The sequence below is a fragment of the Microcaecilia unicolor genome, chromosome 8, assembly GCF_901765095.1.
Source record: "Microcaecilia unicolor chromosome 8, aMicUni1.1, whole genome shotgun sequence".
Taxonomy (NCBI): domain Eukaryota; kingdom Metazoa; phylum Chordata; class Amphibia; order Gymnophiona; family Siphonopidae; genus Microcaecilia; species Microcaecilia unicolor.
The window spans coordinates 198649050-198664648 of NC_044038.1; the positions used below are offsets into that span (position 1 = coordinate 198649050).

At 42.7% G+C, this 15599-nt stretch overlaps 1 protein-coding gene across 2 annotated transcripts in view; it reads right to left on the minus strand.

Annotated features, from left to right (window-relative positions):
* Positions 1–329: 329 nt before the first annotated feature.
* The window catches only part of ARFGAP1 (ADP ribosylation factor GTPase activating protein 1), a 42614-nt gene continuing 27344 nt past the window's right edge, over positions 330–15599 (minus strand). Inside the window, exons 7-13 of one of the 2 annotated variants that reach the window (XM_030211197.1) lie at positions 15160–15271; positions 14330–14386; positions 13344–13376; positions 10613–10669; positions 9296–9355; positions 3834–3910; positions 330–2965 (exon numbers count right to left, since the gene is read on the minus strand). In XM_030211197.1, coding sequence (XP_030067057.1) covers positions 2608–2965; positions 3834–3910; positions 9296–9355; positions 10613–10669; positions 13344–13376; positions 14330–14386; positions 15160–15271 — 754 coding nt within the window. In that variant the 3' untranslated portion in view covers positions 330–2607. The remainder of the gene's footprint in view (positions 2966–3833; positions 3911–9295; positions 9356–10612; positions 10670–13343; positions 13377–14329; positions 14387–15159; positions 15272–15599) is intronic. The other variant, XM_030211198.1, reaches the window with a different exon arrangement.

Sequence of the window (15599 nt, forward strand, 5' to 3'; positions counted from 1 at the left end):
AAAATACAGCCAACGAAGTCCTTCCTAAGCGTGATCCTGGTTAGTCTCTCCCACAAAGTCCTCAGTACTGTCTGTATTTACAATCTGTAAAACAAAGAGAGCTCATACTGTACCTCCACAGCACTTACAGAGCAGGAACAGGGAGGACCACCATCGTGGTACAGGTTTAGAAAGACCAGCAAAAGAAGCGGAAGAAAACCTGCTGCAACCCCATCCCTCCCACCCACACTCATTTGTTTATTGACAATCAGCCTCTACAGCAGTGGTTCCCAAACTAGCCAGCCAGGTTTCCAGGGTATCTGCAATGAATATTTACGAGTTCGATTTGCATGCAATTGAGGCAGTGCATACCAATGTAACTCATGAATATTCACTGCAGATATCTTGAAAACCTGATTGGCTGAGGTTCCCTCAGGGCAGTTTTGGGAATCACTTTTCTACAGAGAATGAGTTCTTCTAAGCACAGAACCCATTTTCCACTTCAGGCACAGGACAAAGCTTACATGCCTTCTCCAAAAGAGCATGACATAATACAAGGGTACTGAATATGTACATCTACATATAAATAATGTGGCAGAAGGTGCTGATCTCTTTTCCAACCTCTTCAGTTATTAACAGAATATACTTCTACTTTTACCACACTCACACTCGTGACGAAAGCAACACAAGAGGTAGAAAAACTGCACAAATTAGCTCATAAATCACGATTTGATGGCCACACCACAACACAGTCACCTGTATCAATAGTTTGCACAGGCCTCAGCCTCTGACCAAAACACAACTAGTGGCCCAAAGGGACCAGAAGTTGGACTGTTTTAAGCAAAATCAGCTGTCAAGCCATCAAATAAGCTGTAGATCCACACAGACTATATACTGGCTTTACTGATGCCTGGCTGCATACCACTGCCACATACAGGTACCTAGGGAAACCAAGTGCTTATCACCAACGATTTCACTAGGGTTAACCCATTTGTGGGAACTCTCAAACAGGACAAATTTGTTTATGGGATATAATTAAACTTCAGTAATTCAAGCTGCCTCCGAAAAGTATAAAATGCCACGTTGTTGATGTATTCTAGTGCTTTTCAAAGTGCCAGAGAAGTGCTTAGTAGAGATTCAATTTGGCCGCTTGTCTAGAGGCACAAGAATGGTCCATAAATTGCAGTGTCCTCCCCCCCCCCCCCCCCCCCCCCAGATCTTCTGAATGGTGCTCCACCTGGCTGATTTTACAAATGACCGGCTAACTTAACAGAAAATTTTAAATACCACACAACACTCCCCCACCCACCCCCACATGGCCAATCCTTCTGAGGAGAACACTGACTTGTATGAATTGAACGTAAACTTGGGGTGAAAGTTCTCCATAATCTTGCAGGGAACCAAATTAAAGATAACCTGAAACTGATAAGGCAGGTCATTTTTAAGAGGTTCAGGTTGACAAACTGATCCACATCCATGCATAATCTGTTCTCTTTTGTCACATCTGCATTTCTACTTCAACAGCAAGCTCCTCTGCCTGCTTTAGCAACAGCTGTACATTGACATGGATGAGACCTGTACTGGAATCTCCTTGAGGAAAGCAAAGTGAGCTACTGGTATGCTCTAGCTCAAAGTGAGGATGTGAGGATTCAGAAGCAAAAAAAAAAGGGGGGGGGGGCAAGATTGCATTAAGGACTGCACTGGCAAATAAGAAAAGCACATGAAACCAAAGATAAGTTTTCTAGCAACTCTGCAGCTACAGATCCTCTGAAGAAAAAAATGGTTCCAACCAGCTCTGTAATTCTAAGCTACTGATTCCATTGCTATGTGTGTGTCTTCATACTCCGAGTTAGAGAAAACTCTAATATGCTTAAGAAATAAATAGCATGTAACTCTTAAGTCAGTCTAAAACACATCCTGTGTTGAGTACGTGGGAGTCCACAGACCAGTGACACAGTTCTAGTCCAGCATTGTCACAATATAATCATCTACTGACTCTTCATGCTCCAGTCTGTTTCAGTCACCTCTAAGGCTCTCAGCATCCTTACTGCAGTTATCTGGTGAAAACGGAACACTTCTTTTACCCATCGTGGAAGATTTTTAAAAGGTTTTGAATAAATTTTTCTATCACTGTCAGTGCTTGGTTAGGGAAAGGCAGAGGTTTGCCATTTTCTTGGAGTTGTTCATTCAATATGTTTCATTCCTGTGTTAGTTTCAGCTCTCTTCCTCCCCCCCCCCTCCCCCCGCACTGCCCTCTGTTGCCTCAATGGTCCTCATCATTAGGTCTATAAATAGATGCACAATTTCAAATGCACAACACCAGGTACGTATGTTACAGACATATCCCTGCAGGGTTCAGGTCTTGAAGATCTCGGCTTTTGTTAAATGTTACCATGCTGGCCGTTAAAACTCCTCGCGATAAAAAGGCAGCAGGGCTTCACAAGTTAACGGTGAGATCTGAAGTGGTGGGAAGAACAAAGTCACATTTCTTTTTATTTCAAGACCGGCATGGTGAGAATGAGATGAACACATTACATTTCAGTAGGGACAAAGATCAATGTCAGCTTTGTGTGCGCTTAATCTTCTGATGCTCTGGGGGAAGGCCGAGAAGGGTCTTTTCCTTCAGCCCTACCAGTTGGAATTATCCCACCCATCCTCAGGCTCTGTTGCTTTGCCTTTGCTCTTTGGAGCAGCTTTTTTCGATCTGCTCTCAGTCCCTGTGTTCTCCCAAGTGCTCTCCCAGGTATCCCAGCCATCGCTGTTGCTGTTCTTGTTGTTGGAGACTGTTTCGGAGCCCCAGACATCCCAGCTATCAGAACTCTTCTTTTCACCAGAGTTGTCTGCATAGGTCCAGCTGTCACTGCTTGGTGACTTGTGGGTTTTGGCCACATCCTGGTTGCCGAAGGTTTCCCAGAAGGTTTTATCTGCACTGCTGTTCTGGTAACTATCCCCACTGCTGTTCTGGTAGCTCTGATCCATCGCAGGTCTGTTAAAGAGAAGAAGAGAATCACCAGTTCTGAATATACTTTATCAGAGTTCATTTGGTTGTTTTTCCTCCCACCTCTCTTATAATTTAAAGCAAATTAACCTAAAATCCTCTGAGGTTTTTGACATTGAAACCTAGGATTTTGCTCGTTATGGGTGTATTTCCCGTTTGCTTGTGCCTGTCCTATGTTTAATTGGCATTCCATTTTCTTTTAATTATTTCATTTTATTGTAAACTGCCCTGACCTGTTTGCCAGAAAAGGTGGTATAGCAAGTTTTATTATACATTGAACACACATAGCTTTTGATGTGAAGTGGGATGCTGGCTCCTAGGTGGGTATAGTTGTGAGGTGATACTACTGGTTTTCATTTCTTTCCTAGCTAAAGATATTTTAAATTTCAAATTCAGTTTTATTGCCAATTATTTTAAACAATATAAACTGGTGTCAAGAATGATATAAACGAGTCTTTGGAACCATCAATGTTAAGTCACCCTTCATTGAAAGTTGCAATCCCTGGCTTCCTAAAGATAAGTTGCATTTGCGAGCCTTGCTCTTTTTTTTATTCAAATTTTACACATCTCCTTTGTTTGGCATCAAAATATTTAGTACACCCGTCCCATTGTGCCCACACTTCAGTTCCTATTATAGGGATTCAAGTTATTGTTTATTAAACTTGATATCCTGCAATTCCCAAGAACCTGCATCAATGCATTTTCATAATAAATACAAAGTAAAACACTTAAAATAATACAGATCATAAAACTGACCCTCACCCCCCCCCCCCCCCGCCTAAAAAATAACGCAAAGTAGATTTGATAACAAAGGTATAAACATTAATAGCACAGTAACTCAAAGAACATACTGTACCTCTCAGGGGACTCCTCTGCTTTGCCACTAAAGAAAGTGGTTACATCATGCCAACCTTTAATGCTAATTCCCTGAACCTAAAGGAGAAGCAGAGAAGATCAATGTGACGGAGCAGAGCTGATGACCACATCACATTGCACCTAGCTGTGTTTCAGCAAGCCACCTCTCTGATTTCCACCCCAGGCACAGGTCATGCAGCAAGCAACCCAGTTCCAACATGATGCCTAAGCTATATATACATACACCTGGTACTGACACTGGAACATACAAGGTCTTATGACCACCCTATTACATAATTCAAAATTAAACTCCAACCTAAACTGAAGCACATTAAGACTAGGGTCTTGGACTTTGGGGAGGGCTGACTTCAAGGTGAATGATATTGTGGAAAAGGCTGAGAGCTGTAAGGTACAGAGGAAATTTGGCCAGCAGTGAGAAAAAAAAAAAAAAAAGAAATCTCTACCTAAGGCAATGGAGAGAAAAAACAATATGGTTTCAGAAAAGGTAACAATAGATCAGCATTTGTAAAACACTAAAACGTACAAGAAGGCCTACAACAGGAGGAACTATCAGAACGACGAAAGGAATTCAGGGAGGGCAATTAGAAGAGACAAAGTCTTCTTTAGATATCAAAGGAAGAGGAGCAGCTAGAGGTAGGAGATCTTAAATTAGTTTATTTACATGCTATTTATAGAGAGGGAAGACAATCAATTTAAGACAACAACCGTCTGACATATATGAAATGAATACAACCCAAACTCTAGGAGGACTTAGAAAGCCATGGTCCCTCAGAATACTCTGTTCAATGGAGAAATTCCAAGGGACTGCAAGTTGACAGCAGATGTTAATTAGTGCACAAAACTATGGAAAGAATACTAAACAAAGAGACACTTTGGCACATTGAAACAAGAAACTTGAGTTTTTTTAAGAAGGTGCAAAAGTGGAAGAGCAGGGAGGTGCAGTAGAACATTGCTTATCTTTGGACACTGCCTTATACAGAAGGCTGGTAAACAAGCTAGACAAATGGGACTGGGCGAGAAACCAGGTGAGCAGCTGGAGATGACGCACAGTGGTCAATAAAGGGCTCAGTAGTAGGACAATAACTTCTCAATATCTTTATTAATGACACTGCTGAGGAAGTCGAGAGAACCTTGTCACAAAATACAAAAATCTAATGAACAATGAAAGGGAACTTGAAACCCAAACATGTTGCCAACATGTAAAAAGAGCTTCCGCGGTAAAGACTGTAAAATCAAGCAATGGAGATAAAAACTAATTTTTATTACTCCCCATTAATTCAAAGGACAAGAACTGGAAGGCAATCGGACATAGCCCAATGGATAGCACAATAAGCCTCTGCATATTCATAAATTGTGGGAACAGATGTTTGGAATAGGCTACCAGCAGACGTGGTGCAATCAAAGCCATGGCAGAATTTTAAAACGCTTGGGACAGACACAAAACAAAACTGCAAGGTGGGTAACAGGTAGAAGAAAGGAGGAAGGTCATGAACATTTTAACATCACGTAACATTGCAGAGGGCCTAAGACAGCAGGTTAAATTACTCTCTTTGTAGCACCTTAACCAATTCCCCAAAACATTATTAAGTGTTCTTGGTCACAGTTGTTAGAATCTGAGACTTAAAGTAGATTCCTATGTTACCCCACTTTAGGACAGCAGCAAGCCAGCTTTATGTTGAGAATTTTATGACAACATACTGTAAGTCACTGGTACCGATTTAAGGGTTTTGAGCAGCATTTTGGGGCTAATCTGTCCAACTTTTCATTCTTGTAATGTACTTTATTTAGGTTACCACCCTCGCATTCTGCGTGCTCAGAACAACTTTTCAAAGGCTGTAGGGATTATGAACACATTTCACCTGAGTCTCCAGAATCTGCACTGTTTTAATTCTCCAAACAGCTGTTCTTGCTTTGAGCCTCTATTTTCCCACATCTGCACATTTCAAGAAAATGATTATGACATTTTTCTGCCCTCCCTCTTCATTCGTGGCAGTTAGAACTTAAGTGTTGCTATACTGGGACAGACCAAAGGTCCATCGAGCCCAGTATCCTGTTTCAAAACAGTGACCAATCTAGGTCACAGGTACCTGGCAAGATCCCATCAGACAGATTCACAACATTCACTCAGATGCACAAAGGAGTATGCTTTACAGCTGTGAGGAATGACCTGTGAATTTTACACAGACAAGTGAACTGGCTGTTTAGAGGGGGGGGGGGGGGGGGGGGGGGGACTTCCCCCCCCCCCCCCCCCCCCCCATCAGGCTTTTGAAATATATTTTCTTTTTACTATTATTTGATATATTGTGTCAAACATTTGTCCCATGAAAGTTGTTTTGTTAAACACATGGTAATCTGAAAACAGCTCATTCTTGGGATCTGCTAAATAATGGACAGACAAGTGACTACAAGAAGAAAGAGCCTAAAGGTTAAGAGTAACGAGCTGAGAACCAGGACAGCTCAGTTTAAACCCTACTGCAACTCCTTGTGATTGTGGGCAAGTCACTTAATTCTCCATTGCCTCAAGTATACAAACTTGATTGCTAGCCCTCCAGGGACAGACTAATACTTACTGTAGCTGAATGTACACTGCTTCATAGGTTCCTACTAAGAAGGAAGAAGAGAAAAAAAGCCCAAGCGCAAAAACTCATTTTAAATGAGAAAATCGTGTGGGATGAAAAACTCTCCTTCCCTCTTATGAAAATATAATAAAGGAACACCAAAAACCAAACCAACCAAAACTGACCCCAACCCAGAACCAGATTATCTATAAGGAGACCCCTCGAGAGAAGAGAGCCCCAAAGAAACCAACTAGAGAACTATACCAGTAAGGAACCTATGATAGTAACCTACTCCTGTATATACAAGGTGTTATGAGTACTTTGGTATGGTCCCTTGTTTGGAGGTTTGAGGTTCCATTTGTTAGATAAATTCTGCAAAGGTTGGGGTTTTCTCCATTATTTTAAAGGGACACCTTCAAACTTACTATATTTGTATATCAAGCTCCACTTATTAGGTTGGAATACCAGAATAGGAGCCAATTTGTCAAAATGATTTTTTTTTTTTGGGGGGGGGGGGTACTAAACCCAATGGAACTTACCCCTCCCTGGACATAACATAGGTGTTTGGGCAATATTAGGAGTGCTCAAGCACCCACAGCACCAGCTCCTATAGCTACAAGTCTAACATCACATGCACTGCTGCACCTGATACTGAAGTCTCAGCCTGCTTGTCTGACATTGCTGCCTGGATGTCTCACTGCCATCTGAAACTGAACATGGCCAAGACTGAGCTTATCATCTTTCCTCGTAAACCCACCTCTTCTCTTCCCCCGTCTTTTATTTCTATGGATAGCATTCTCAAACTCCCTGTCTCCTCAGCTTGTAACCTTGGTGTCATCTTTCACTCCTCTCTCTCTGCACAAACCCAACAGGCTATCTATATCACCAAAATTCATCCCTGTCTTTCTGAGCACAATACCAAAACCCTTATACACACTTATCAACTCATGCTTAGATTACTGCAACTTGCTTCTCACCATCTGAGCACACTACCAAAACCCTTATACACACTTATCAACTCACACTTAGATTACTGCAACTTGCTTCTCACCAGTCTCCCAGTAAACAATCTCTCTCCTCTTCAACTGTTCAACATTCTGCTGCATGACTTGTATTCGACCAGTGTGGCTACACTCATATTAGCCCCCTCCCTCAAGTCACTCCTTTGGCTCCCTGTTTTCGCACACATTTCAACCTCCTCTTAATAACTTACAAGGGCATTCACTCTACAGCTCCTCAGTATCTCTGCATTCTTATCTCTCCTTACAATCCACCCCAGGAACTCTGTTCATTGGGTAAATTTCTCTTCCACTGCCAACTCCAGACTCTGTTCCTTTTAACTTGCTGCACCGTATGCCAGGAACAGACTTCCTGCGTCAGTACGTCAAGCTCCATCTCTGGCCGTATTCAAATCTAAGCTAACATCCCACTTTTTTGAGGCTGCTTTTAACTCCTATTCACTTGTTCAGTATCCATGTCTGTTTTAATCATTCCAACCATAAGTAATTCCTAAACCCTTATTTGACCTGTTTGTCTGTCTTGATTAGTTGAAAGCTCTGTCAAGCATGGACTATCTCATACGTGTTTAGTGTACAGCGCTGTGTACACCTAGTAGCACTATAGAAGTAAATAGTAGGCAGCTGAAGTATTCTGCATGGAACCCCTATTATCAAAGAGCATGGCATAGGCGATGTTTCAGAAACAGCCTCACTGGCTCTGTGGACTATATCAAGTTTGGTGGTAAGACAAGGACAGGGGCTTGGGCGTTGGATTAAACAAGGGATCTAAAGAAACAAGAGAGGAAAACAAGGCCTGGACCTACCTCCTACCACTGTAAAGGAAGATAAGAGGACAGCAGTTGGAACAGAAGTGACAGCTCATGTAAAATATGGGGGGGGGGGGGGGGGGTCAGGGAGATGGTATTAGTTTAAGTGTGGGAATTTATATGCTTGCCTTCCCAAAAAAGTAGAGAACTAGGGTACAGCCAGAATATAACTGGTTTCTATCTGCCATCACTGTGCTGCCTTAAGAGACATTGATCCATGCCCTGCACTAGCTTTTCTTCTGTGATAGGATTCTCCGCTTTCATAGTGTAGTGAGATTTACTTGACTCTGCTAACACAAGGCTTCATCATGAAGGGGCTCAGACAGCAGCCTCCCTCCATTGCTCACAGCAAGACTGAGAGCAAAGGAACGGACTGGAATGGGCTCTTTCATTTACCCTCACAGGAGAGATTCACAGCAGCCTGAGACTCGTCTGCGATGCCGGCAACAGCACATGTACTTACCAGGTGACAATCAGTGGCAGCAATGAAAGCGGGAGGGGAAAGGGTCACATATTAATACATTGTAAGAGAGAGACTTATTTCACGTAAGCTGTCTCCAGATTCCTTATCATGTGCAGTCTCTGTCTCTGAACCTCTGCTCTGGGCTCTCACCCACTCACATATTAGAGAACAGCAGAAGGCCTGTGTTCCATATTATGAAGGAGTGTCAGGTGGCACATTTACCTTTCTGCAATTACTGGAATGGCATTAGTTCTACTGAATCACTACAATACAAAATATTTTTTAAATAAAAACCAACAAAACCCAAAAAGCAATTCAATAAAAAGATTTTAGCCATTACATTTGCCATAAAACATCACTTGCATTAATTTGACAGTGGCCACTGGTCTAGTACACAAATTCTTAAGGCATTTTAACTTGTTGGCTTGAAATACATTCAAGTATACATAAAATTTCACAGAGCCCATGTCTAGCTTCCTTTAGACAGCACAGGACGCAGAGACTCTAAACCGACCCTGTTTACATGTGAAGGAGTATGGAGACTGGCTTAATATCCTGCCATCTTGGACAACATGGGAGGGGGGCCTCGCCCCTACCTTGGATGCCAGCTGAGACACCCCCACGGACACATCATCAAGCATCCGGCCCTCCTTCACCTGGATGGATCAAAATGGTTTGAAATTAGAGGCAAAAATAAAAATGGCCGTTAGCACAACTTAAATCAGAACAAAGGCAAAGGGATGGTGAAGCACAGGACTGAAGTGCCTGTTCACAGCACTAGGTATCATCCACAATGGTAAGTTTAATAGAGCACATATGACTTTCTGCATCTTGTCAGAGTGTGTGACAGAAAGTAGTGGTTCAGAGTCCTTTTTCAGGAAGACATACACATCATAAATATAACCAACTGTCCAGTGTACAGCGCTGCGTACATCTAGTAGCGCTATAGAAATGATAAAAAGTAGCAGTAGTAACTGTCCAAGCAGCCACTTCCAGAGAGCAAAGGCTGCGCACAGATGCCTGGCACTCTGCTTTCATTTAGGGCACCCCCCTATGTCCCCTTGTTTCCTGATCCTAATGATTAGAGCAGCAGGGAAGCCAGGGTTCAAATCCCATTGTGGTTCCTTGTGATCCTGGGTCAGTCACTTAACCCTCCATTGCCTCAGGTACAAAAATATAAGACAGGAGTGAGCCCTCAGGGGTCAGAGAAAAACCTCCTATACTTCAAATGTAGCTCACTTACAACTGAAAAGGGCACGACCTAAATCTACATCCCTTCCCTTTTAAGTATTACACTTAAGCAATGAACAGGACACTCAAAGTTTTTCCCTAGTTTTTAAGACAAAATGTAAACTGTTGCCAGTAGATATAGGAAAAAGCTCTTCCCTTATTCTACTTTTAAGTATGTTTAAAGTGTGCCAGCAACACAAATAACAACACAAACACTTCCACTAAAAGAGAATATTGTACTACACAAGGGAAAATCAGGTCATTGAGAGGGTCCTTTTTCAGTCCCTGCCTACATCCACCACGTCTCTGCCCCTTCCTTCTATGGATTCAAGATCATGTGTGATATTTATCAGTACAGTTAATTAAAGCTGAGGTCCATCAGCAACAATGAGAAAATTGGAAGATTTACTGGGACCATCTAAGTTAAGTTTTGTATTCATTAGAAAGTTCACAAAGCCCTGCTGTAAATCATTAAACTGGATCCAGGCATGTTCTGGAGGGCATACTCATCCGCTGCAGTGTTCAACAAAGGTCTTTAATCTTGAAGGTGCTCCCTCCAGCTTCTGACATCTTTAGGGGGCTGAACCCAGTGGCAGCATTTACCTCATGTGCTGCATGAAGGAGCAGCCAAGAAGATTACTAATAGCACAGAGATTACAGCATTTACAAATTTATACAGTTACCTTTTCTTGGGCAGGTTTGAGAACACTTTCATTGAAATTCTGACCTAACTCTGAAGCCTAGTTAAAGTGAAAACAAAATCAATAAAGAGAAAATCAGAAACAGTTTTCCTTTGCTTAGGAGAATAACAGGCAATATGGACAACCACAGAACAAGACTGCAGGAAGCCTTGGGCTATGTTTCATACAAGCAACAACCAGCCAGGAAGCAGACAAGACAGGGTTAAGAGACGAGCGAGGCTACTCTCAGTGCAGTCAGCGTACAACCGCCCACACTATGTTCAGCGCACACCAAAGCTGTCCCACTTAAGCTTGATTAAAGGCAGATGAGTCCACTCTGATGGCCCAAGACCATTTTTTGCAACTGCCATTGACCCTGAGGTGTAGCTATTCATTCACAGCTAGCTAGCTACTGTCAAAGCAGTGCCCTGGCTAAATCTGAGGACCAGAAACAGTCTATTGCTTTGATTTACTAAAGACATTTTACTCTTTCTGTATCTATGGGGAAAAAGTTTAGTAAATCAGAGCTGTATTTGCAACTAGATGAACACAAAGAGAGACACCTTAGGAAAGCCAGTAAGCAGCTGGCACACAAAAATCTGAAAAAAGTGATTTGGAAGATTTCTTCAGCTCCTGCGAATATTTGAAGAGAAATGAAAGCAATTTATGATCCCAAGAGTGGTAAGTGAGCAGTGTGCCCTGAAAGCTAATGAATGACTGGGAAGGAAAAGCACCACTGATAGGTCACAGGCCCCCTCAAACATTCTCTCACCTCGCCAGAGCAACTACGTGTGAGGTACCAACCAGCTGAACAGAGAGAAAGCGATAGAGTGACTGCACAAACAGCTAGCAGCCAGGTGAAGCGTGGAGTCGGTGACACATTTCACAGAAGTATCCCAGGCACAAGCAGAAGACATACTTCTATGTAAGAGCATAAGCATAGCTGAAATAACCTCATCACACCATAAGCAAGACAGCGCAGACCATCACTAACAGACATGAAGAGGGGCAAAAATAAAATTGTGGATGCATGAAATTCCATTTGACAACTAAAATGGAAAACCCTAAAACAGGTCCTGGACAGAAGAAGCAGTTGCTTAGCACAAAGCGACTGAACCCATGCACGACAGGAGAGCATAAGAGGGTTTTACCGGCTCAGACTGATGCTGCTTGTAGCCCCAAAACTTTACCCAGGTAGCAAGGAGTTAAAAGAAGCAGGCCGGTTACAAATTTTGCCCAAATCTGCAGAACCTCTCTAGTTTTAGGATAATTCAACCTGTTTTTTCAGATGAACTATAGGCAAACATACTTTATACATATTAATTAGTGATACCCTGAAAGACAGACCCTGTTGGAGGCAGGACTTGAGTTGCTCTTTCTGTGTGCAGATACTGCTAGGGTAATGCAGATCTCTGCCATGTGAAGAGCAATTGTGGGGGACTGGAGTGCACCGTATTGGGGGGGGGGGGGGGGGGGCACATCAGTAGACCCAGTTCTCAAAACAATGGTGGAAGATACTCTATTTTTCCCTTTTACTGAACTGGACGTTTTAGACGAATCCTCAATGTGATTGTTATTACTATCCCCTTTCGCTACCAGTGCTCCCCACCCACTAGTTTCCCCCCACCCAATCAATTTATTACTGCTGCCTCTCCCTGACACAGCTCCCCCCACTCCCCACCCACTTGTTTGCTTTCTCCCTGTCCTCTCATCTCTTATTTATTACTGCCCTCTCTCCTTGGCAAGCATCTCTGTCTTTCCAGGTTGTCTTGGATATCAGTGGCTTAGCCTGAACAGGACAAGACTAACTCTCCCTAGTGGGTGACATTAGCACTTCTGGACTCTGAAAGGACAAATGAAGCTAAAACAAACCTGTGTTGTGTAGCAAAATCCCCAGATAAAGCAAAGATCAGACACTACTAGGGGGAACAGTGACACTTAACAGTAAAGCTGCCTGATCCTTTTATGAGATTTAGAAACACCTGCAGGACACAGTGCTAGAACCAGGCAATATTGTGACATGACAGGAAGAGCCATGGATGAAACAGGTTCAGCCAGGACCAACAGCACAAAGAGCAAAATGTCCCTGACACGTGTCATCCCAAGCAGACCAACCAGAAACTTCACTGTGGCCAGAAAACCCCACAAGGCAGTAAAGACCAACAACTGTAAACAAGAGCTTTAATACAGACAGAGATTTGTATACTGAATGCATATAAAATGTATTTTAGTTGCTGGTTTTGTTTGGGGGGGGGGGTGGGAGGGTGACACCACACCACAGACCTAATGATGGGAATCTCAGACACTAACTGGTATCCAGCTGTTTGTCTTCTGATTAGCTGCAGCCACAATTTTCCTGCTTCATTTCTGAACTGAGGCTTAGCAGAATAGGAAACCTCTTGACTTTGCCTCTAATATAATAACCTGCTGCCACAATAGATAAATACAGCCAGCTTCAATCCAAAAGCTGCAGAGGCTATTAGTGCTTCACATGGGCTAATATACTTTGATTTCTTTACAATTAGATTTCTATCATGTGAAACCAGGATGTGCCCCCACCATTTCCTGAGTGTGCGCAGTGAGAGTAGTGAATGCATCCAACAGCGCTGGATGTAACCAACACAAAACTCAGGCCCTGCAGAGCAATCAAGGATGAGAGGGCTGAGATATCACTGCAGCATCTCCAGCCACATAATTAATGAAGCAACAAGATGTACAACAGATCATTAATTACCTTCTGACTTGCTTGAGACCCAATCTTCGTAGCCTAAAAATAAACAGGAAGAAAGCTATGCTGAATTTACACAAATGTGAAAATTTCACTATCAGGCTTTAAATACATTGCAAGAGCATGCTGGAAACTCAAAAATATCCCACCCCTAACTGCACAACCCAGTGAAGGCAGCTTTTAGAATTGCAATACTTCAAGGAGAGAAAGCACACCCTGCTGGGCTAGAAGGCAGCAATAGAATGTGTCAGTAGAAGTGTACAAGGGAAAATAAATGTAGTTTTGTTTTTACATGCTTGCTAAGACAGCCTGCCCACATTTCCTTGGCCCTCTTCCCTCCCCTGCCTCAACCAAAACAGCACACTAAGCTAATACTGTGTCCCGCCCCCCCCCCCCCCAACAGCCTCCTCCGTCTCACTAATATTATGCCCCCAAATCTTCATGGTGCAGGAGTGATCCCAAGCTTTTCCTGCCCTGCTAATACCATGATGCAAAGGGATACTGGCTGTGCCAGCCTGCTCCATTTTATATTAAGAACATAGTAAGACTGTAACAGCCAGGGAATCACTCCTGCTGTATGAAGTAGTGGGGTGAGGGGAGTGAACGCAGGGGAGACATAATGAAACAGTAGAAAATTCGTTTTACTGGCATGTTGTTTCAGATTATAAATGACAACATGAAAAAAAAAGCAGAAAGAGAAGAGATATCTACTGGAAGTAATATACGGAAGAGTAGGACAGTAAGTCAAGAGTGAAGCCAGGGAGTTTCAGGCTCTAATCATCATTCCACTTTGAGGATTCTGTAAGCAGCCAGTCTGGGGGGGGGGGGGGGGGGGGAATTAAGGAAGCAAAGAGAGACAGAGAACAGAGAGGGGCAGAGATAAAGTAGAGAAAGATTCCAGTACCTGTGTGTGAAGAATGGCCATTCATGAGCTGCTTACAAACAACACAATTGCTGGTTTGAAAGAGTTAATCAATCAATCAATCACTTACACTTTCTTTGGCTGCTGAAGCAAATTTGCTTGCTCCGGTAGTAAAATTACTCCAGCCCTTAAAAATGCAAACAAAAACAAACAAACAAAAAAAATATTTTTTTTTTCAGTTTTAAAACCAGGAGCTCATCCAACTTTCTTTACAGTGTAACATGACCCCAGAAAAGGTGAATGTACTACTCTGGCCATTAGAATAACAGTCATTATATGAAAAAGAAGCTCACCGTTTCTGGGCGAGGATGCTCTGTGGCTCACAGGTCTTGTGCGCTCCAATTATACATTGATATTGTTTAAAGTAGTAAATTACTCAGTCAGTGCAAAGGATTTAGAAAATTCTCCCAGGAGCTGGTATCCTATCATTCAATGTAACAGATAATACTCCACTTCAAGCTCGTAAAACCTTTCCCCTGTTGAAAATGGAATTTCACAGGGAAAGCTTCCTCAGGTATTCTGAGCTCTGACCACATGAGGGCACCCCAGGCATTCTCCCAGAAACTTTCCAACCAGGGAATAGAGGAGGCCACAACACAAGAATATAAAGTAAACATGAAGTGGTCTACAAATAACTTCAGAGTCTTTTAAAATCTCCACAACTTTAAAGTAGAGCAGCATCCTAGGTCCCCTGTATGAGGAAGACACAAGGAAAGAACAGCCCTGGGGATAGGAGCAAGCTAATCATGGAACTGCGTTGTTGGTAGTGCTGAGGAAGGTGTTTCCACCTCTTAGAGAGGGGCCACAACAGTAAGACTGGAGAGCCAAACAGATATGGAAAAAAGGAAGAAAAATTAGAAACCTGGTTGAAAAGAATCCTACAGAGAAGTGCCACCTTACCGAGTACAGAGAGGTCATGGCATTGTTAATAAAATCGTCGTCTTTCTTCGGAGGGGTAACTGTGTTCCCAAATCCTACATAGCGGTTTTCCTGACTGCTGACGCCCCCACCACTGTAAGAGAAGAACAGGGTTACTCACTCTGCAGCTATGTGAAGAACATACATAGTTAGCAATGTCTGTGATCGATACATTCCTTTAGGGGCTGAATCAATGAACATAAGTGTTGCAATACTGGGACAGATTGAAGATCCATCAAGACCAGTATCCTGTTTCCAAAAGTAGCCAATCCAGGTCACAAGTACCTGGCAAGATCCCAAAACAGTACATTTTATGCTGCATATTCTAGAAATAACAGTGGATTTTCCCAAGTCCATTTTAATAATGGCTTATGGACTTGTCTTTTAGGAAGATATCCAAACCTTTTTTAAACCCCACTAAG